We start from the raw sequence: 25431 nt of genomic DNA on the forward strand, positions 1-25431 counted from the left end.
ATTAACTGAGACAGATATAAGGGTTTCCTGACTATGGTGGAATCATGATAATCAATAGAGACAGAGTTTCCCACATAAGTATTCAGGTCTCTGATAACTACATCTGTAGATGAGGAGTATAATTTATAATGTACAAGGTAGAAACACCTTTTTCCCAAATGCTGCTATGCTGCAGGTTTTTTTTTTTTTTGCATCAGTTTGGGATTGTTTTCATTACACCAGGTATGTGCATATTTGAGCGCTTGCTGGAGTTATTTAGTATTAATGGACGAGCTGATGATAGTGCCTACTGGCTTGCAAGCATCAGCAAACATGGTCAGTCACACTTATGGCATTGTAGTCTGTACCCTGCAAAATAAATGCTAAAGAGCAGATGGACTAGCACTGATCCTCCTCATGTACCACTAGTTAGAATTTTATGTTCAGAGAAGGTACCAGCAACTTTCACAACTTGGGATCTGTTGGATAATTAGATGGCAATCAAACAGACAAGGTAAAGATTTACATAAAGTTTATCTATTTTTTGATAATACATGGTGGGGGGGGGGGTATTGTTAAAAGCATTAGCTAGGTTAATAAAAGACTGACTGACCACAGTCATCTTTCACTTCAAAGCAACTTACTAAATTTAGAAGATAGGATCTGCCCTTCAGAAAAGTGAATTGACTGAGGTGTAGGTCAACAAAGTTGCCTATGTCCGCATTAATGAGTTCTGCTATGATATGTTCCATCACTTTGCATATAGGACTTGTGAGGCTGATGGACATATAATTATTTGAGTCTATACAGGAGCCTGCTTTGTAGAAGAGCCATAAAGGCTGTTCTCCAGGCATCATATAAAAACTCTGTGCCTTTTCTGTGGTTGTACAGTATAAGAAAAGCCTTGGATAGTGTGTACTTGGCACTGATGAGAATGCAGATTGGTATATTGTCTTACCCCATGACAGCATTATTTGTAACCTTTGACATAGTTTCTGAGACTTGTTCCAAAGTGATTTTTGTGGGAATTAAATGTTCAGGGACAGTGGGAGCAACATTGTGGGTAGATGAGATATTGGTTATATCCTTGTGACTATTGCCTATATTCACTTAAAATCAACATTTTTTTCTGTTTTTTACTAAGTAGAATAAAACAGGAGGTCAAAAATATGGCAAAAGGGAAGGAGGCAGTGAGGATGAGAAGGAGGGAGAGAGAGAGAGAGAGAGAGAGAGAGAGACAGAAATTTGAAGTAGTGAGTACAATACAAGCAATGGAGAAAATACTTAATTCTGAACAGTAAAAGTTTAGCTAGCTCCAGTACTATAAGACAGCCAAAAACATTGATGTGTTTTACTTCTCCTTAAGCATTGCAGATGCTGCTGTACAAAAGTGACCGGTGTGATTAGATGAGTGGTTAGAGTATGGCTCCAATGGTTCAAGCTGTAGTTCACTGGGAATAGAATTGCAGAGAAACCAAAGAAGTTTAACAGCCATGTTTCTGCCTACTTAACCCTATGCCCATTCTTTCTTACCATCATCAAAAGTGTATCCATCCTTAATTACAAAATCCATTCATCACTGTGCCCTATTTGATCTCAGTTAGTCATCTCTATACATATTAAGAATACTGCCTGTTACGTTTGTAAGTTCCATAAACTGGTATTCATACTATTTTATTTCTTTAGTATTAGACTTACTTTGTATGTCCTAATGCATCCTTATATCTTAAACCCTTACATTGTTATTATGCATATTTTAATTGTATCCTGCAGTCAGTTTTGCAGTAACCATTTATTATCTCAGCAATGCATCTAAACTTACTGTACCTTCTGGGCAGTGAATGAAATGGGTCCTTTGGGATTAACCCACTTCTCTGGTCAAATTATGAATAAATAAATAAATAAATACATACATACATACATACATACATACATACATACATAAATAAATAAATAAATAAAAATAAGTATGTTTTCAAAATTAAAACTATAGATAAAATTAATGCAAGTTTGAAGCAAGGAGTAAAAGTATGAAGTAGTAATAATAATAACAACAATGACATACAGAACCATGCCATGCTTGAAATTGCAGCCTGGAAGAGTTGGATAGCTGCAAATAAAGCCTTATGTACAGGGTCCAGTGTGCTCAATGTTTCTTAAATACCAACTCTTATTCAAGGCCCTCAAAGAGTTTGACACCTATCAAAAAGGTAATAGAGTCTTGATACCCAACCAGTTATCCACATTTTTCTTGAACCTTGCAAGAGTTTCTTTTTCCATCCTTGCAAGAGTTTCTTTTTCCATCCTCTAAACAGTAAAGCATTCCATCGCATACCTGCTCTATAGAGAAATGTCTTCCTTACCAGTGAGAATCTTGCCATCCTGACATCCACAAACTTTTTTTATTGTTTCTAGTTACAAAGGATGTTCCTTAAAGTTAAACCCAAAGCTGTTGCCCCAAACGTATCATTATGCATGCATTTAAAAATCATGAGATCCCGCCTGATTAACTTATAGTTGATAGAATATAATGATAGTTTCTCCATTCTATTCATATGTCTAAGCTTTTTAACATCCTTAAACTGTCCAGTAAAACATCTTGGTATTATTTCTAATCTGTTTATTTGAGAACTATAATGACTACAAACTGATGTACAATTTTGGATAGTTGGCATAATCACTGATTTATATATTTAGATCAACACACTAACAGTAATGCTATTGTTCAAAGTGTATATTTTAAGATCGTAATAACACATTCTCATTACTTCCATTAAGTTAGTCCCAAAAAAATATTTTTTTATCAGTATTAATTCCTCAATTCCATATACAATCAACTTCTTCCAGGATAGTGTGTTTTTTTAAGCAAAAGGATATCACAGTTGCCAAATGTCTAATCTTTGATTTTTAATATTAGTGTTATTATAAGCATGAAAGGAAGACATGTTTTACCTTTAATCTAACTTGAAGACAATGTGGTGGCTGGCAGAAATGATTATGTGTGCATGGATAAGGAGAAGACTGATAATATTTCACAAAACATATGTATTGCGACAACTAAAGAGGAAACGAGGCTAGAATGTTTATTGGCACTATGGGACTTCAAAGAGAGGGTGTAGTAGAGACTGAGACAAAGCATTGCTATACTGAAGGTAATTTGGACTGAAATGTTATTATTAATGCCAAAAGCATTGAATTTAAGCTAAATACAAGAAATGTGTAATATTGCTACATATAACTGCAAGCCAAACATTTTGCATATTGCTGTCATACTCTGACCATAACGGGAGGCCTCTGGGTCAGATACTACAGCATGTGAACACAAAAATAAGAAACATACATGTTTTTTCAAGTAATTATTTAGATGAGACTGTGACTCAACCAAATGTATTGCATCTTCTAGCACATGAGAAGCTTGGTAAAACAAATTCATAGTACAGATGCACAAACAATTATGTATTTGAGGAGATGTCTCTACAAATAAATCAACTAATAATTTGCAAGTATACAGTAACCAGAATGTTACCTAGACAGACAGCATGAATGTTGCAAAGGCATGCAGAAAACAGGGTGCTCTAGACAATAAAAGGGCAGTTCAATCTGAGTGATGTATTCACCATTCCCAGCACTTGCAGTGAAAATGTAGGGCAAAAAAACTGAAACCAATAATTAATAAAATACAGTGACAGAATCAGTCAATATTTTGTTGACATATGCTCATTTGATTACAGGGCTTGCAAGGAGAGGACTTCATTAAAATATCTGTAGATACAGTACTAATATGTGGGATACAATTACTCAAAGGGAAAATAGAAGGAAAAAGAGTAAATCAGTAACTCAAATGAATTAAAATGTTGGCTGTGATTAAGCAACAATTATAAACTACTTGATGACTAAGCAGTATGGTTACTGTAGTGAAACAGGGCAAACTCATAATCTGTGTAAATCTACAAGAGTTGAACAAAGTTACCAAATGAGAGCAATATCTATTGCTAACAGATGAAGATATAGTTGCATCTACTATGCTTAACACAATGCCTTTTCAGTGTTGGGTGTTAACCAGCAATTCTTTCAGATCAAATGAGAATATGAACGTTCATTATTTTGTATAGGTAACATACCATTGAGAAATACAGGTTTCTCAGGATGCCCTTTGGTATTCCATCAGCAACAGAAATGTACCTAAGAGCCATAGCACAGACTGTAGGCTACTGGATGGTGTGCTGAACATTATTAATGATTTGTTGGTATGTGGGTTAATCTAAGCAGGAACAAACTGATGGACAAATTAAGGCAATATAATCAGAAGATCAGGAAAAAAGTGTCAGGCTTATATAAACAGCCTAAAGTAGATGGGGTCTCATTTTAACTTTTGAAGGTCTAAAAACAGATACTGCAAAAATGAGATCCATTCATTGTGTAAATATCTAAGCCATAAGATACACACATTCTAATGAAATTTACAGGAATGCTGCAATACTTAGCATAGTTTATGTAAAATATATCAGATATTACAAAACCATTGGGAAGAGTTCTGGAACATGATACAGAATTGGAATGATCAATGGAACAAGACAAGAGTTTTGAAATATTAAGAAAGCTAGTGACTTGGGTATCATCAATGAGATATTAAGACACTACTAATCCATTTGTGCTCATGTAAATGTTAGTCTGCAACTGGAGCAATGCTGATGCAAGAGAAAAACATCTGTCACATGCTTCAAAGCATTTACTGATGCAAAAAGTGCATCTACTCAGATTGAGAAAGAAATGTTTGCTATCCTGTATGAATGTGACACGCTTCATGAGTGCATATATTGAAGACAAGTACTGGTGGGTATCAATAATATTCCATTTCACAGCAATACCAGATTTCTAATACATCCTCTTTAAGACTAATGAGAATACTACTCAGTCTACAGAATATGATTTGACAGTACAATAAAAGATAGGTAAAATATCAATATTGCAAATATTCTGAGCAGAGTCTGTCTAAGGCAGCATATTAAAGATCTGTTAGTTAAGGACCAGGAAGTCATACCGCAGTTACTACTGAAGTGGGAAAATGTCAGACACCTTAATGAATCAAATAAAACAGAGAACTGCAATTACTCAGAATGATCACATAAGAGATGGCCAAATCAACTATTAGCAATTCCTAAAAACATACAGGTATAATAGTCCTATACAGGTGAAGTCAGCTGCATACTGTGACTGACGCACACATCAGATAAAATTGTAGGATTGTATCAGCTTAGAGAGTTAATGCTTGAAAAATACATAAAAATACATAGATCATATCTAACAACAGGGAAATATAAGGAATGAACATAGGGCGTAATAAAGCATTGACCAGGAATGTCTGAACAAACTGAAAAGACAGTTCACAGTTACATAGTCTGTGACACATACCAAAATCCTCAAAAAAGATGATCGCTCATGACAGACCTGTCATGGGCAACACTGGGACAGATTTATTTAATTTGAAAGAAGCTTACTATCTGATAGACCTTGATTATTAAGTATAAAGAAATACTTAAGCTATGAGATACCATGAGTATGAACATTATTAATGTGTTCAATATCATATTTGTGAAGCATGAGATACCTGATATCTTAATTTTGAATAAAGGACCACAATTTGCAAGTTAAAAATCTGAATATGAAGAAGTGCCTGACTACATGTGAGTTCAGACATAAGCCTACTTGTTCAAGATACTTGCATTGTAAAGGTCAAGTTGAAACTGATTCAGGCAATAAAATATTTGATGAAGAAGAATACAAGAACCAGAAAAAGAAGCCTGTTATTGGTGTATAATGGGTTACAGGAGCACATCTTTTTAGGTATAGGACTATCTCCAGTATAGTTACCTGGTGGGCAGAAGACCGAGAAGACAATTTTAGTTGACTACAGCATTATTGTTGCTAGAAAAAACATATTTTTCAGATGCTGACAAAATCAAGCCACGTAAAAACTATTATGTCAAACTGACAAGCCTTTGTCCTTTTAAAAAAAATGGAAACAAAGAAGGATTCAGATGTTAAAAAATAGCCAGTAAGGGCAGTAAGTTGTATTGTAAAAAGATCAAGGCTAAGGTCATAGTATGTGCAAAGACAAGACAATTTCAACTATTGAAGAAAAAGAAGCCATTGGCCCAGAACCAAAGCATTTCCATGTTTCTAAGACATGGAGGAAAGGTTGCCGGTATTCTTCCCACCATCTCAGATAATGACAACTCAAAATGTGATGAGAATGAGCCCAAAAGGCTCAGCAATATGCACTAAAGACGAACCTCTGAATCCAGATTCAAAACAAATGAGATGAATGGAGCAGTATGATGTTCCAAAAACTGAGTCAAAAATTCAGGATAAGATAATTTATTAATTACAGACAATATGGTGTCATTCATCTGTGTCCACATTTAAAAGACCACAAAGAAAACCACTCAGATTGCAAGACTGTACATACAAATGCATTCAACGTGCCAAGATGGGTTCACTTTAGAAGCTCGAAATACTGAAATGTCAAAATTCGGTATTTCGAGCCCATAGAGTGGAATCCTGAAAAGAGGGAAAGCTCAGAAGCACGAAATTCAAAACCTCGAATACCGGAGGTTTTGAATTTCGTGCTTCTGAGGTTCTGCTGCGGTTACAGATTCAGGTAAGTGTGTGTGTGTGTGTGTGTGTGTGTGTGTGTGTGTGTGTGTGTGTGTGTGTGTCTGTGTGTGTGTTAAGGGTTTTGTGTAGTGGTTGTGCTGTGTGTTAGTGTGTTTTGTTGCGGTGATGTGTGTGTGTGAGCAGAATGTAGCTTGTGTGGTGGTGCTGTGTGTGTGTTTGTGTGTAGTGCAACCTCGGAGTTAGAATATATAAGTAGGGGGGGTGTGTGCAGGGGTGTTTGCCCAACTGCTTTTAAGTAGTAGAGATCTTGTGTTTGTGTGTGGGGAGGATGGTGTGTGTGTGTGTGTGTGTGTGTGTGTGTGTGTGTGTGTGTGTGTGTGTGTGTGTGTGTGTGTGTGTGTGCATTAGAAGCGCAAAATTCAAAATCTCCGGTGTGCGAGATTTTGAATTTCGTGGTTCTGTGTTTTTGTGGTTTTAAAGATTCAAATTTATAGCTTCGAAATACTGAATTTTGACATTTCAGTATTTCGAGGATATAAAGTGAATTCGCCATGATACTAGAGAGAGAAAATTGGTTGCAATTATATAACTAATGTAATGATTAAAAATGTGTTTTCTGATTTATTGCAGAATTTAGCCCTTGGCATTATAGTATAGTACAGAAGCAGATTTTTCTTTACGTTTTAAATATTTTATTCTGTAAGCTACATCAGATAATATGTATTAATAGTAATAATAATAGGCCTTCATGTTTTTTTTTACAATGAATGTAGTATATGTGTGGTATAGCTTTAAATATATGGGAGTTAAGTTATATTGGATAATGGTGTTTCTATGCCTAGTAATGTGAAGTTAAGCACTCCAGCATTTAACAATCACTGCATTTCAATTTATTAGCCATTGCTGACAGTTTAAACAAACATATATTAAAAGGCTGATTTTGTGTTACCATAAACCATAGAATCATGGGAAATGTAGACAAATATTCAAAAGCGGGTTGAAATACACTTCAGGACTGTATAAATATGGTTCAGATCAAGTTCAGCTCTAACCCTCCTCCTCCTCTCATGAATAACAAAACACATGCATAGCTCATTATGGCACAATGCCATTATAATATTAAATTACCATATACTCAACTGCATACAATCATTTAACATGTTTTAGCACCTCTGTAAGTATACCTAATTATCAGTTTAAAAACATTTTCTACGTGTTGTCATGTTGTCCATTTTCCAAACAAAAAAAATTCCTCTTCATGACATTTGCCAGATTGTGTCCATATGCATTTCAGTGCCCAACTATCTCCCGATAGAAATCCCCTTATCTACCAAAGGGAACTCATTCCCTCCCCCAAGTCCACTCTCATTTTCTGGAGTCCGCCAGTTTCCATCCTCTTTCTTAACCCATGTTACATATACCGACACTCTCTCCATTTCTTCTTTTCTTCTGTTTTCCACCCCCTCAGTCTTCTGGATTTCATCCAAACTGTCAGCATAACCCATTCTAGTTTTTCCAGTCTTGTCCTCTTATTCTTCTGCCAGACTACTCCAAAGAATCACATCCTCCAATGCTTCTCTAATCTAAACCTGCCTGTCTTCTTCAAAAACACAAAATACCTGTTTTACAAACAATGGAACTGTATGTGTCAACAGTCACACTCACAAACTTAAAGATAAGAGCAAAAGTTAACAGAATTATTGTTTTTCTGAAAAGTGATGGTATGTACTTGCGTGTAGAGATGGTAGTATAATATAAGATGGGGAACTAGATTAGGAAGTCCTTATAAAGCTGTAAATAGCTAAGGTGGAAATAATTATGAATGTATAATATGACTGGGGTTTCTACTATTATGTATCCAATCCTTGGTTGCTTGAGTTACCAGGCACTGCTTAGCTTTGGTGCCCATGCTCAAAGTAAACAGTATATCCATGCAAGCCTATTGTACAATTTGTCTGATTTGTCTGTTTGCTTTTAACATTTTATCTATGTACCAACCAACAACTGTTTATGAAAAAAAAATTCTGCATGTGCTAACAAACTCAAGGTCTCAAGTGTACTTTTTAATGTGTCTATTACAGTTTTAATTGATTTATCTACCTGGTCTAACATTTTATAGAGATCTTTAAATTACACTATTAATTTATCTTATGACTTATTTGCTCAATGCCTTTATTTTCTCATGATATAGATACCACAAGGCAAGTGTATCACTCATCCCAACACAGCTATCTCAGATACTTTGGCCTTCTTTGATTCAGTCATTGCTGATTTGGACAGCACAAGACCATCCAGGGTTTGCATTCCAGATTTCACAAATGCCGATGTTGATTTTGATGGTGAGTGCTTGATTTATATCATTTAGATCATGTAATATAAAATGCAAAGATAAAACTTCATGAGGATACTGAATCAGTGCTGTTCTTACTGGATAGAATAACAGAATAATCCATAGATAATGATCCAGATAATTTAAGCACATTAATGTTTGTCCTGAAAAGGTATCAGAACATACAAAAAAAAATGGGGTATGGGGAAGAGCAGTTGATAAACTATTTTATTTATTTGTTTGTTTATTGGGTAGTTGGACTTGTCCATTGAACTGTTTCATCTACAGTGGAGGCAGAGTGGCTTTGGCATTTGGCAACAATATATGTTAATAGACATTTGCAGTCCACACACACACACACACACACACACACACACACACACACACACACACATATATATATATATATATATATATATATATGTACAGTATATACATTTGTGACACTGCAATATACAATTAAAATATATACACATTGCTTAACACTGTCAACAATTTAAACAGCATCATGAAAGCATATTAATGCATTTGTAAACTAAATGTATTGAGCTAAAGTAAATTTAATTACATTTTTCTATACAAATATACTTGCTGCAAACCTTGTAGCATGTACAGTGTATAACATGTAGAAATTGTGTGTATTACTATGTCATTATATTTAATAAATATGCACCAAACATTTAGAGACTGAAAATAAATTAATCTCTAAAGTGTGGTCACATCTATAATGATTTCACATTAAAACAGTATTTGCTTATTTGGACACTATATTTTTGTTATAATCTCTTACAAACAGAAAACACAATCGAAGTTTGAAAAAATAGGAAATTATTCCTGGGACATTTTTGAGTTCAGCGAAATACTGTCAATCAATTTATTTATTTATTTTATTTTACATTTGTTTACCGGGAAAGTCCGACTGGACACACGTCCATTTTCAGCAAGGCCCGGGGAGAAAAGCTCCACATTACAATACATTACATGAGAGTAAAAAGAAGTAGAACATATATACATATGGCATATGGCAGTCAAGTCATTTAATGCATTATGTCTGGATTTTGCAGGTGGATAGTACTCTTGAACAGAACTCAAGCTGGATACTATGGACTGTGAAGCTTTGTAATTACTGTTTGGACTTTCAAGTCAGAGGCAAATAGAAAATCAAGTTTATCTTTAGCTACTAGTAGAGACAGGTATTGCTAAGTTGTTAAAGTTCAATTGTATGCCATTTGTCTGTTTACATCATTTATTTTATATTTTCTTTTTGCAGGTTAAAAGCTGCACGTATAATTGATTTTTCAAAGTACATTTCTTAATTTTAATACCTCTAAAAAAATCCAACCACTGCAGTAAGGTGCTGATAATTTATTAAATGAGACTAAAAATCACACAACAGATGAGTGCTTTCATCATTTCTTAATATCTTAATTTCTTAAAAAAAAATTCTTAATTTACTTCAAGTAAAGAATTTTATGATTCAGTTTTAAATATTTATGTCTGGTGATTTATTACTAGTATAAAACCATGCATGTTGTAATGGTGTACTAATAACTGTTGGATTCAGTTTTTCAAAGGGTTACAACTCAAGTTATTACTAACATCTTAATATTTAAAAATTGGCTTATGTTAAGGCTAAACATTAATTGTGTTTTGGTGTACTAGATTGGCCTAGATGATGGCAGCATTACCATAAAGAAAAAGAAGGAGGTATAGAGAAATACCATTAATTCACCCCAGAAAATACTGTTGGTGCATTTATGTACAAAGTAGTATTAGTTATATTTCAATTACTGGTGGTATGACTGTAGTGTAATGCACTAGCTCAGTCTGAGCTAAGTGAAATCTTGGACAGCCAGTGATAACTGTATTCTTCAACTATACAGCATTAAATTACTTGGGTATGTCAGGTGTTGGCTGTCATCCGAGGCAGCAGTGCACATTTACCATATACTCTTAAGGCCAATCATTCCTTCACATACTATTTGATGGTTAGTGATGTGGATTATGAGATCATAGTCCCTGTCAATCATATATTAATAGATGGCAGCAAGTAGGGTTAATAAGGTTATTCATTACAATACTTTTGTGGTGGGTAAACACTGACTGTGGAATGTTTTTAAAAACATGCACTGGAAAGATTATAGAATTAAGACTGTAGTATAAATAGAATTTGCAAAGTTTTTTAAAGTAATCCAGTGAAAAGATTACAGAACTAAGCATGCAGCATAAATTGAATTTTAATTCTTAACAAGTTTTAAAAATGCAGTTTAACTATGTAAAATTATGTAAAAAATGTAAAGAAAAATAGTTTTAACAATGACATCACAGAAGATTAAGAAACCAAAATAAATCTGGAAGTACATTCACATATTTACAGATTAGATATCTCATGTGATTTTGAAGGAATACCTTAGTAAATTGTTACTTATGGTTACTGGAGTAATTTATGAGCTGATTATGTTATACAGAAAGATAGGAATCTATCCTTTGGCAATAAAGCAGGTGCACATGTAGTTCTTTTTATGTGGGCAATTCACACTCTGAAGTTACAAACATCAACATTTTGGATAAAGGCTCTTGAAAAGTTAGTACATCTAACCAAAAATCTGAACAGCTAATTAGCATGAAATATGTAGACCTTAAATCATAACTGCTCCCACTTCCAAGGAATTATGGTATGCCACCATTCAGAAACACAAGTTTGAAAAGATAAAAAAGTGATGCAAAATATAACTAGAATAACCATATTTTATTCAGATTAAGCCATTAACAGCATTGACCATGCTTAACAGATCAGAACAACTGGTCTATTGTTACATGGATGTTGCCACCATGGCCTGATTATTCAGCATCTGTCATGGCCTGACCCAAGTGGTATCCTTGACCAGCCTGTTCCACTGCAGGATAAAGTGATGACAGCAGTGGGCACCCTGTGTATGGCACATTTCAAAGGCCTACAGGGCACTCACAATAATGACTCAGTCATCAACCAGCAGAATGCTGAACAGTTCCAACTGTATGACTGCATATAAAATAAAATACATATATATGCTCATAATCTAAAGCAAAAACAGACAGCACTAATGCTCAGGTTTCACTGAGTCATTAGACTGCCATTTTTAAATGGGGGTGTTGAGTGCAACTCTATAGGTATAAATGCATCCAGCATTAATAATGCACTGGCCTGAATGAACTGAATGGGGTACTACTTCATAATTATGCATATTTGTGATTTATTCCCTGTGACCAGTAATACCTGAAACCTCTTTAACTTATTGTTAAGTACCTCAAGTCTCCAAAAAACTCCATATTATGATTCACCCCAATAGCTGCCTCAACAAGACTATGGTCCCACATCTAGTAAACCTGACCCTTCCTTTCATAGGCAACAGTGCCTTCAACTGCATTGACATATAAGACAATGCAGTATTATACTATCTGTACAAGGTGAACGCTGTATTCCAATATAAACAACTTGATGTAATGTAAATTGAAGCACCATAATGTACATCTCTGCTATTTGCTGTGTAGCATTATAATGCTGTGAAATGTAACAAGTTATATAAATTGTACTCTGTTTGTTTTGCAAATCATATTATCATTGTAATATTCTGTACTTCTGTGCCCAGGACATGGTCAAAAAGGGTCCTAGGACCAGTCCACCTACCCAGTCAACAAACACAATAACTAAATAAATATTTGCATATGTGCATACATACATAGATACATACATATGTACATAGACGCATACACATTTAGACAGTAATTTGTTTATCAAGCAGTTTAAGAACAAATAAGGCTGTTGTGAAATATGAAAGCAAGAAGTTTTTCCTGAGTTTTTCACAATGATAAAATAGGTGGAGAGATATGAATCAACAGAGTGTACTGGCAGCAGTCTGACTTGTTTAGTATTAAACTTGTTGCCCGTGGTGACTACAGGTAGGTCATACTCCCTGTGTGAGAAAAACATATTTTGCCTATTGTCTACTTGACTTCTTGTGTTTATTGTATAAGATATCTTACATTGTCTTCTAATTTTACTAGCTACTCAGTGTATGTGATGGGAATATCCTGTATATTTTGACCATTTCAGTTACTCAGTTCAAAGGAGATGGGCTTTGTAGATTCTGGTTAATGTCTTCAAAGCTTTTATTATAAAGTATTTTAAAAAACTAAACATGGTAAAATGAGATAAGGTATACAAAATAAGTAAATAATTAAATAAAATGAAAAATCAGTAACTTAAGAAATATCATCAATTTCAGAAAAATAAAAAAAAAATGTGAGAAAAAAGTAATAAAGCAAACTCTAAGTTATAAACCTTATGAAAAAATGCATGTTTAAGGGATTTCTTGCTAATGCTTTCAGAGATACAATTCTGAAGATAGTGTTGAAATGAGCTCTAAATGAGAACACCTTGATGAAAAAATGAATGTGTACCCAGAGTTTCAATGCACATCCCTACAATCATTGTCAGTCCTTTCACTAACTGAGTGGAATGATATTCTGGCTTGTTGATTGTTAACAGCTTTCTATGTAAGGCAAGGCCCAAGGTATGGCATAAACATTAACCTCAAAGACACCTACAGCCAGTGTAGTTCTAACAGTACAGGACTGATACAGTTATAATGGGAAATGCTAGTCATCACTTTTAACTGTGGCGCGCCGGATAGGAAGTCATTGGTATGAATGCACGGAGTAATCTAGAAATGGTTGCTGTCAACCATTTTTAACCAAACTCACAATTTTAGTTGAAGCTTTGTAAGTAAAACAAATGATATCATGGTACTTAAAATGTTTTTGCTTACCTCCAAGATTCTTCTGTCTTAAGAGCTGGTACATTTAGAGGTACATGGTATAGGGTGCCTTGGCCCCCTACAAAAGTATTTGTGGTCTATTTCTCTTAAAGCTGTGAATGTGTGGTGTTGACTTAAAAAGTTTTGTTATTTCATTGTGATGTTTCCCTCTACCCTGTTCCAGTATTCTACTATATATACTTTTACACATGATGTAGGTTACAAAGGTCAGATGGGGAAAGGCCATGTCAAAAGCAATGCAATAGTCAAGCCATACGGAGGCAAAATGTATGCATAACTACAGCACATTCCTCAGCTGGGATAAGGTGTAAGATCACAATGGATCAAGTACAAGGCAACATGTTAGTCTAGGTACACTGACACAAGAATGCAAATTTCTAGCACGTTTCTCAGAAGAAATAACATGACTTTTCTAGGTGGAACTCACTACTTCAAGATATTCAAAAAAATAACTGGAATTAAGATCATTCAAAAAAGAGCTACTTGAATTTCTTAGTAATGAATGCATATAAAACAAAGATGAAACTCAAACCACTGATAAATGCAAAACACACAAAAAATCGAAGGCTCTCAAAAGTAAAGTGCAAGAAAACTTTGCTGGTGTCTCCTGGTACCTTGGCTAAAAAGCCTTCAAAGGATAAATTATTACACCAACAGCACATTATTTATATTAAATCACATGATGTTAACCAATTATGACATTGCACAAACCCATTTCATTTAAAGTGACTTTGAACCATTAAAAATGCTTGTGAACTCATTCCCCAGCCTCTTTATACACTATGTTGACTATAATTTAATGTCAACACATATTTCTATTTATGTTTAACTACATGCTTCAAGTCGGAATGAATGCAAATGCCAATGTTTCAACAATGTCTAAATCACGCATGTAGCAACTAGCTCATGTTTGCACAGCTAAACACTTTTATTTCTAAACTGCATTTATATACATATTTGACACGTTGCACATACATAAATACTACTTTCCATTCCTTCTCTAATCTTTTCTAGCGCTTGTTTCTATAAACCTATATGTTGCTCTCTTCAAACTATACACAAACTCATTGTGTATCATTGTCAATGGTATTTAATTGTACCTTCCACATGTCATTCCACTGTTGATCTGCAAATGGACTGTCAGATTTTTTTAATTATATAAATAATATACTCATACTGTATCTTTGTCATCTATATTTGTCTTCCAAGTCATAGTATTGCTGTTCTGCAAATGTCACACTCCCAGAATTGTACAAATAACAAAGAATTGTAACTCTCTGTTGAAACTTGTAAATGTCCTACTGGCCTGAATCATTGAAAATGGTCTGTGAACTAGCTGACCTATGCAGTCAACAAAGTTAAAAAAATAAATAAGTCAATGTATTACCAAAATGGCATTTTGACATTTCAGGAGACACTGACCCTTGGGCTTTACATCTCCCATGTCAAAAATGACAATCCCTTTACAAATTATTATAAGGAAATATGCAGGTTAATGACAGGCTACTTCACCTGCGTTAATTTGAGTCACTGTTCTGTGAGTTATAGTTCAATGATTTTGTTATTCAGGGAAATATGATTTGAAAGTACAACAAAAACAACATAAAAGCAGTTTTGCAGGGAACAAGTCTGCCTTAAACCATTTGTGTGGGACTTGCCCCTCCTTCCCTTGTTATTTAGGTTTACTATTAAAACCTCGAACATCAGAAAGTAACCGTTTAAAAATCCAGTTTACATGTCCAATGTTCAGAAAATGAAGTAGGTTGAAATACCGAAAACCAATGTAGGCAAAGTCAAACTTGTCTTCTGAAGTCTGTTGTCCCCTTAGAAACAGTATGTACAGATCAGATCCATACTGCACAGCACTAACAGTAATGTGTTTGCAGGGGGACAAGCCCCCATGTACCCCATACCCCCTGCCACTTATATATTACAACTCCAAGATTGCACTACAGTGCGGAAAAGGGTAAATCTCCTGGTTGACTGCAGTGAGTCAACTGTCGTTATACAGTCATTCTTCTTGAGTCTACATTTCAATGTTCTTCAGATTGTTTGTCTGCATTGTGACTCCCGCACATGTCATTGTCACACAAGGCACGCTCGACATTACAATAGTAAACCATTATTCATATATACAAACTCCTTGGTCATACAACAGTGTAGAAAAGTGAAAAAAAAATCTGACTGCTGTTCACAGCATTCCAACAAAGGGTATGTCTGCTTTTCACTGTGTTTTATATTTATATATATATTTATACTATAAGAACGCTGCATAGATGCTAATTTGCGTTGTTTTTCTTTAAAGTTTTTATTGCCAATTAGCTTAATTGATACAATTTAGATGTTAGCTTATACTATTTAAACAGTGTATGTGGGGTTTTTCTTTGTCTGAGGAAGCGTGGTTGCATCCACGCGAAAGCGCTTACCGTTACCCACTATCTTTATGGATTAAAGGAGTTTTCTACAACTTTGCTACGCTGTTTGGCTGCTTCATGGATTTTTAACCACAAGTGTATTTATATATTTTTATCAGCTGCCTTTTGGACATTTTAAGCTTTGCAAGTGTCACTTTACTGCATCGTGGTAGAGATCAGGTTACTGTTTCTACAATTACTTTTTTACGCTGTGTTTCCTGATCTCCTTAAGCCGCAGTTGCCTCTTGTGTTTTTTTGGACTGTTTATAGTGTGTGGTGACTGCCCTACACGATGGATACCCAGGTGGTGGAACTTGATTACAGGCCGGAGTCGAGGGACAATATACCTATACCAGATGGACTGCTGCATCGGGTTTCAAACCCTTTATTGGCTCTAGAGCTTGGTGAGTTCTCTAATGAATCTACATTACTTATACCTGAAGAAAATATTGCCGAATTTAATTTGACTGCTAAAGACTTTGAAGACAAGTTATATTTATTGCAAAGATATGCCTGGCAGAGGCAACACCTTGAGGCTTCTTTACATCACCGCATTGTCCCTAGAGGAATGCGTGTTTTTTTCATGCCATCTTATGGAAGTAATCATCCTACTCTCCTTAAAAAGTGGCAGGACTTAAATATAGAACAGGGCTTTAGATACATGTCCCTGCTCAATGAATACTTCTTACCACTTGAAACTGAACTACGTAAAGAAATAGATTGTATGCATAAAAGCCTGTGTGAAAAGTATAAATCTGACTTTGCTAAAAAGAAATTACAAGCTATATTTTCACAAGTTAGTTCCTTCAGTGATAAACTGAAACAAATTAAACTTAAAAAGCTACAAAGAGACTTTAACGACTTTCAAACTGGTCAGATTTTTGTTTGGCCGAGACACAATAATACTCAGACTTTTGAACAGCGACAGGCTTCATCCATAAGCCGAGATAATGAAGGAACACATACTAATGATCCTGCCTGCTCTAATGACACCCCTGTTTTGCCTTCATTGTCTACTACAGGGACCAACATCCCTATCCCTACAGGAACTGAACTACTGAATTTTACAGCATCTTCTGCTACCCCTCCACCGAATCAGCAAGCGTTTGCTGATTCACATCGACCTAATCAACTAGGGGCTAGATCTAAAAATACCCAAGAAGCATGTCGTTTTTTACCTTACCCGATAAAACAGAAATTTCAAGGGAGAGGACGCTCACAAAGCAGAGGGCCAAGAAAACGGAAGATGTCAGAAGAGAAGTACGGAGTGACAAGGAGACAAAGAATGTGACTGACCTTTTTGTTAATTTATCTGATTATGTTATGGATTCATCTGATGTTAGCCTAATCAATAAGGGCCTTAATTTTATCCCTGCTCAATGCAGTAAACTGTCTGATGTATTATGTGATTTACGTGTCTTTTGTAGGTCTGTAGCTCTAAAAATGTTTTTTAAAAGAGACTCAACTGAACAAAAAAGTGACTCAAAATATACTGACCCCCTGACTCTGAAATGTAAAAGCAATTTCTCCCCCCCTTTATGTTCGAACCTTGAATGCTTTTTAAAAGCCTGTGAAAAGGACTTCTATGTTCTGTTTTCTAGTCATAAAAATAAGATAGCTTATGTAAATTTAAATACTAAGGAAATGGCCTCACTTAAGAAATTTAAACAAGCCTCAGATTTAATCTTTAGACCTGCTGATAAAGGAGGTGGTACTATTATCATGAACAATGTTGATTACACTTCTTTAATGCTCAGTATGTTATCTGATCAAGACACTTATAGAAATATTTCTCAAAAAGACATTGATTCTATAATTTCGAATGTGCATGCCACCTTGCATGATTTGCTTATGTGTAGGCAGATATCCCCAGAACTCTACAGTTATTTATTTATAGAATTTCCCACTGTTCCATCAATAAAAGGCCTACCTAAGATACATAAACAGGTTAAACCTTTACCTCTTAGGCCTATTGTTTCAGGTGGCAATTGGGTTACAGCAACAATCTCGACTGTCATAGAGAAATTTCTTAGACCAATAGTGGATGGGGTCTCATCTATTTTAAAAGACACTTATAATTTGTTAGATAATTTGAGTGATTTGACCCTTGACATCATGAATAAGGAGTATTTACTTATAACTCTTGATGTAAAAAACCTCTTTACTTCCATTCCCAATGAATTGGGTCTGGAAGCTATAAGAGAACTGCTAGTCAGAGACACTGATTTTTCTAATGATAGAATAATTTTGATCTGTCAATTACTCGACCTAGTACTCAATAATAATCTCTTCATTTTTGATAGTCAATCATATTTACAAACATGGGGTGTAGCTATGGGCACCCCATGTGCAAATACCTACGCAAACCTGGTAGTTCTAAACTGGGAAAAGGAATTCCTTTTCAATAACACAGATTTTGAAAAGGTTATATTCTACAGACGGTTTGTGGACGACGTCCTTTTAATTTGGGAAGGTACTTTGGTCGAGTTTAAATTATTCTTACAGTTTCTAGAGACTACCACCACATATCTAAGGTTTACAATGGAAGCCTCTAAGGAATGTATAAATTTCTTGGATGTCTCTTTGACTATTAATGAACATGGTAAAGTGGTTTCCTCTATCTTTAGAAAGCCAACCTGGGCAAATACACTACTTCAATTTAATAGCATGCACCCAAGGCACACATTTCCTGGTATTGTCAAGAGCCAGTTCATTAGATTGACTAGACTGTGTCATGACAGAACAACCCTTGAACAAGAAATCAACAAAATGGAACTTCTTTTTCTTAATAGAGGTTATGATTTTAAACTAGTTAACTCTATTAAAAATGAAATTTTGCACCATTTAGAGCCAGACTTATATCCACCTAAGAAGCCCAATTCCTACAGGACAAAAAATTTAGGAAAACAGTTTAGGATTCCTTATATCACAAAATACACCAGTGATGTAAAAAGTCTGGAAAGAGTTATCTGTAGGAACTGGAACATATTAATGACTGACACTTTAATATCTAGTTTAGTAGGTAATCATCCCACCTTTCTTTACAAAAACTGCCCTAATATGAAGCAGTTATTATGCAAGGATAATAAACCAATATTGAGAGATACTACATTGAGCGTAGGAACGATTCCCTGTGGTAAATGTAACAGGTGCATTAATATCTGTACTGACATAACATTTGTTCATCCTTCCTTAGATTTTACCTTTTGTTTTAATACACCAGCTACTTGTTATTCAAAAAATTTGGTCTACTTAGCTACATGTACAAAATGTACTGCTTTTTACATAGGGCTCACGAAAAGAAGGCTAGCTGATCGTATTTATAATCATCTTTATGAAATTAAGAAAGCATCAGATACAAATGCCTTAGCACAGCATATAAAAGATTATAGAGACCATACATTTCTATTTAGAGTACTAGAATTGGTGCCTTTAAATGTTAGAGGAGGAGATGATTCTAATAATTTAGCTTTAGCAGAACTTAGATGGATATTGAAGTTCAATGCACACAATTTTCCTGGCCTTAATACTTTTGTGTCTATTAAGCCTGTTTTGAATACTAGAAAACGTTAAAACAATAGTAAATACATAATAATTGTAAATTTATAATATTCATTATAAATTCATAATTTTTATCATAGATTTTTATTTATTTTTTATATATTTTTTATATTCTAAAACAACAATTATGATTATTATATATAGTTAATAAATGAATTAATTAATTAATTCGTATATTTATATATATATATTTTTTGTTAAATAGATTTTATTCATAAATTTTGTTTTCATTACATATTTTTGGATTTTTTATACCCATTAATTTTCTATATATTTCCCCACAGTTGGAATGATATGTCATCATTACCTAACTTCTTGTTTTTATACATACTTTTTGACTTTTTTAGGTCAAAAGTTGTTAATAGGTAATGGACATAGATAATAACCTAAATGCATATATATAAAAAAACTTCTGCTTGTCATAAGCTATGTTAAAGAAAATAAATAATTTAGTTAAGATTCAAGATTCTAACATATGTTACTTAACTAATACATGGTTTATATATAGGCCCTACAGTTTATAGTTTATAGCTTATGAATTTAAGCATATCTATATATTATTTACATATTTTTTATATTATTCATGAAGCTTTTTATTATTTTATCATTAACTTGTTATTCTATGTAATGACACCCTATATTTATAATACCCATATATATAAGTATTTTTTATAGTATAATAGTGATATTAGATAGTTATTTTAATAATTTATATACACATCAAGAATCTATACACACATTAAGAATTTTTTCTACACATTAAGGATCTATATACACATCAAGAGTTTATTGTGCATAAACTAGATGTTAGGTGTTTTTATGATTCATTCGTTATTCATTCACTGTTCAACTCCTTCACTGGACGTCAGTAAACAATTTTGTAGAAACATGCTTAGTGTCAAGTAGCGGCTACATGGTAAGCTCTTGCCTTTAATAGCATAGAAATGATACTATTTAGTGGTATGATTCAAACATAGCTTTATTTAAATAGTTGTATTTCTTTTGTTTTTGTCAGCCAGCACGTATATGTTTTGCTAGCATATGTGTTTATGTTGCCTAGATTTATTGTCTAGCAAACGGACTGACAAGACTAAACTTTGATTTCAGTTGTATTTTGAATTGCTCGGCTTTTTGAAACACTTCAATGCCGTTACATTGTTACTACTGACTAACAAAAATTACATGTATTTATATTGGAAGAAACATGCTCAGTGTCAAGTAGCGGCTACATTGTAAGTTTTTGTTATTAACAGCATAGAAATCATACTATTCAGCGGTATGATTTAAATATAGTTTTATTTAATTAGTTTTATTTTTACTGTTTCTGTCAGCCAGCACGCATATGTTTTGCCAGTTTATGAGTTTATGTTGCCTAAATTTATTGTTTAGCAATTAAACTAACAAGAGTAATTTTTGATTTCAGTTGCATTTTGAGTTGCTCGGCTGTTTGATATATTTCATTGCCGTTATACAGCTTCTACTGACCAACTACAATTATATGTATTTTAATACAATGTATTTGTTAGATAAATGACTTTTGGGTACTGAAATTTTATTCTGGTTTTACCATCATTAGTCCGGAAACTTAGTTTCACAAAGACGGATTAGGGATACACAGAAAAAATGCTTTTAGTAGTACCTTAATTGACTTGCTCAGCTTTACGGTAGTTTGTAATTGATATTCACTGCTGCATTCATTACTTCTGTTTTTCTTTTCTTTACTACTTGTTGTCCTATTTTTATAAATGATATGTTTCTGAAAACAGTTTTTAAAACTGGATGTTAGTAATCTTGCAAAGTTTTTAATAGCTTTGTCTTGTGTTTTATATTTATATATATATTTATACTATAAGAACGCTGCATAGATGCTAATTTGCGTTGTTTTTCTTTAAAGTTTTTATTGCCAATTAGCTTAATTGATACAATTTAGATGTTAGCTTATACTATTTAAACAGTGTATGTGGGGTTTTTCTTTGTCTGAGGAAGCGTGGTTGCATCCACGCGAAAGCGCTTACCGTTACCCACTATCTTTATGGATTAAAGGAGTTTTCTACAACTTTGCTACGCTGTTTGGCTGCTTCATGGATTTTTAACCACAAGTGTATTTATATATTTTTATCAGCTGCCTTTTGGACATTTTAAGCTTTGCAAGTGTCACTTTACTGCATCGTGGTAGAGATCAGGTTACTGTTTCTACAATGTCTAAATCACGCATGTAGCAACTAGCTCATGTTTGCACAGCTAAACACTTTTATTTCTAAACTGCATTTATATACATATTTGACACGTTGCACATACATAAATACTACTTTCCATTCCTTCTCTAATCTTTTCTAGCGCTTGTTTCTATAAACCTATATGTTGCTCTCTTCAAACTATACACAAACTCATTGTGTATCATTGTCAATGGTATTTAATTGTACCTTCCACATGTCATTCCACTGTTGATCTGCAAATGGACTGTCAGATTTTTTTAATTATATAAATAATATACTCATACTGTATCTTTGTCATCTATATTTGTCTTCCAAGTCATAGTATTGCTGTTCTGCAAATGTCACACTCCCAGAATTGTACAAATAACAAAGAATTGTAACTCTCTGTTGAAACTTGTAAATGTCCTACTGGCCTGAATCATTGAAAATGGTCTGTGAACTAGCTGACCTATGCAGTCAACAAAGTTAAAAATAAATAAGTCAATGTATTACCAAAATGGCATTTTGACATTTCAGGAGACACTGACCCTTGGGCTTTACATCTCCCATGTCAAAATGACAATCCCTTTACAAATTATTATAAGGAAATATGCAGGTTAATGACAGGCTACTTCACCTGCGTTAATTTGAGTCACTGTTCTGTGAGTTATAGTTCAATGATTTTGTTATTCAGGGAAATATGATTTGAAAGTACAACAAAAACAACATAAAAGCAGTTTTGCAGGGAACAAGTCTGCCTTAAACCATTTGTGTGGGACTTGCCCTCCTTCCCTTGTTATTTAGGTTTACTATTAAAACCTCGAACATCAGAAAGTAACCGTTTAAAAATCCAGTTTACATGTCCAATGTTCAGAAAATGAAGTAGGTTGAAATACCGAAAACCAATGTAGGCAAAGTCAAACTTGTCTTCTGAAGTCTGTTGTCCCCTTAGAAACAGTATGTACAGATCAGATCCATACTGCACAGCACTAACAGTAATGTGTTTGCAGGGGGACAAGCCCCCATGTACCCCATACCCCCTGCCACTTATATATTACAACTCCAAGATTGCACTACAGTGCGGAAAAGGGTAAATCTCCTGGTTGACTGCAGTGAGTCAACTGTCGTTATACAGTCATTCTTCTTGAGTCTACATTTCAATGTTCTTCAGATTGTTTGTCTGCATTGTGACTCCCGCACATGTCATTGTCACACAAGGCACGCTCGACATTACAATAGTAAACCATTATTCATATATACAAACTCCTTGGTCATACAACAGTGTAGAAAAGTGAAAAAAAAATCTGACTGCTGTTCACAGCATTCCAACAAAGGGTATGTCTGCTTTTCACTGACCCTAATAAAGCCACTTGATGAATGTGCTCACACCTAAGTGCAGCATAGCTGCGGCAGGCTTAACAATTACATAGCTCACCATGACCTCTGTCTTAGTGAAGTTATGGTGCAGCTGGCTAGCATTCATCCAAAATAGGATGTCTCCCATGTAGTCCTTTAAAGGGTCAACAGTTGTAATGTACTCTTGGAAGAAAGGCCATAGGCATTGCTAGAGTGGGATATAGGGAGCAGGCAGTGTTGTTTTCAGTACAGCATTCAGTTTCTGAATGCTGATATTGCATTTGCTGTCTGAAGTTCTTCAGTGCTCTGTGTGTATGTGGTCTAGTGCAGTACTGGCATTCAGAAGTAAATACTAATACTGAATTTTTTATTCTGGGATGAAATGCTCAGCATTCCCTGTGTGGTATGTAACTGTAGAAACCAGCTTGTTACATCTGTAGCAAGAAATTTGCTTCAGTTTAAAGAAAGAAAAATTTTTGCTCTGCATCAAAAAAAAAAAGATTTTTGGGGGTTCTCAAGTAAAAGGGGACCTTTGTTTACACTCCTGAAATAAAGAAACTTAATTTTGAGGAGGGTGTCAGATTGGGGAATAGTACAGGGTCCCAGATTAGCTAGTGACAGCTCTTGGAGAGGTAATGGCATAACTGGGTATTATGAACCTAGTGATATTGCAATAAACCATTCTTTTGAAACACAACACTAAGCGGAAGTATGTACACCATGAATAACGATGGGGCATAATGAAGATCTGTGGAAGCATGTATTGCAAAGGGTTTGAGAAGTTATTTTTCACTGAGACAACTATCTGCATGTGCCCCCAAAAACAAATAGGTGAACAATGGGCTGACTGTGTGTTTAAACAAACACAGTAAAAATGTAGACTCTTGGTCATAGTGATAAATTCTACTAAGAGATCAGGGAGAATCTCATGACTATGAAGTTAGTCTGGGTACCATGATTTCTCCTGAGCTTGAGTTGTCAAGCGTCAAGGAGGCCATGAAAAAAAGTACATTATTCTATCGGCAAATAAACTACTTTCACTAGAAATTTACCTTATATGGTAGGTTTTGGATTTGGTGGCAATTTTTCATTTGCCCAAACTGAAATATGACTTTGTTATGGATAAATGCAGCAATGGCTTTTTATTGTAAGCTGGAAAATGCTCAGCCTTTGAGAGGGGTGAGTTTTTTTGTAAAATCACTGGATTGGGGACATTGAGACAGAAAAGGATAAGCTTGAAAGGTCCAGTGAACATTCTACAAATGGTTTGACACATCTGCAAGGTCCCAGTCAAGACCTCAGAATAATTAAACAAACCCAAGACCATTCAGGAGGATTGTATGCAGTGGTACAACACTATCCACAGCAAACTATATAGCGAGTTATGGTTCTAATTCTGCCAAACTTGTAGGTAAATATTTGAGCAGCTGACTTACATTTTAATGTTAAAAGTATCTTCAATTCACCAGATATGCTGGAATGCAAAACCTGCCTATGATCTGTAATAGCATAGCTGATCAAATCATTAACCCAGATATTTCATAAAAGAATAACATCACATTCTTTCATGAATTTTCCACCTCCTAATAGTCCTTTGGATAAGATATAAAATATAAACCAAGGTCATATCTGCCTGAGTTGGTAGTAGCTGAAGGTGGATGTAAAAGATCTCACATCACCTATTGAAAAGAGTAAGGGTTCTTTTTTTAAAAACAATTATATACAATACTATTTATAAATGTACATACTGATATATTTACAAATATACACTGAGTATACATATTCATTCCTTTTCATTATTGTTATACAATCATAGACACCTTATTTTTCATTATGGTAAACTTCTGTATTCCTTATCTTATTTGACCCTCACTTCTTTTTCCACAACCACCAGCTAATTTTTCTTAAAATTACTGCTAGTCTCCTTTTACCATTAAACATGATTTCATTTAACCTTTTATTCTAAATGGTACACACAACATAAAATAATATTGTATCTATTTTACTAATATATCCCATATTTTTATGGCTATAACAGTCATACATAATCATATATATATATATTTATTTTATTTACTGCTTTAAATTTTCAAAGACATTTTCTTTATACAATTTTTTCCCACAATTTTGCAACCTGCATAGATTGTAAGAAAACATGTTCT

At 34.3% G+C, this 25431-nt stretch overlaps 1 protein-coding gene across 2 annotated transcripts in view; it reads left to right on the forward strand.

The window, feature by feature from the left end:
* Positions 1–25431, forward strand: part of CCHR5.PART0H13orf42 (chromosome chr5.part0 C13orf42 homolog) — a 109734-nt gene that overhangs the window by 42953 nt on the left and 41350 nt on the right. For both annotated transcript variants that reach the window (XM_044071682.1, XM_044071683.1), the window contains one exon: positions 8789–8936. In XM_044071682.1, the coding sequence (XP_043927617.1) occupies positions 8789–8936 (148 nt within the window). The remainder of the gene's footprint in view (positions 1–8788; positions 8937–25431) is intronic.

The sequence above is a fragment of the Protopterus annectens genome, chromosome 5.part0 (genome assembly GCF_019279795.1).
Source record: "Protopterus annectens isolate FY-2018-M chromosome 5.part0, PAN1.0, whole genome shotgun sequence".
Classification (NCBI taxonomy): Eukaryota; Metazoa; Chordata; order Ceratodontiformes; family Protopteridae; genus Protopterus; species Protopterus annectens.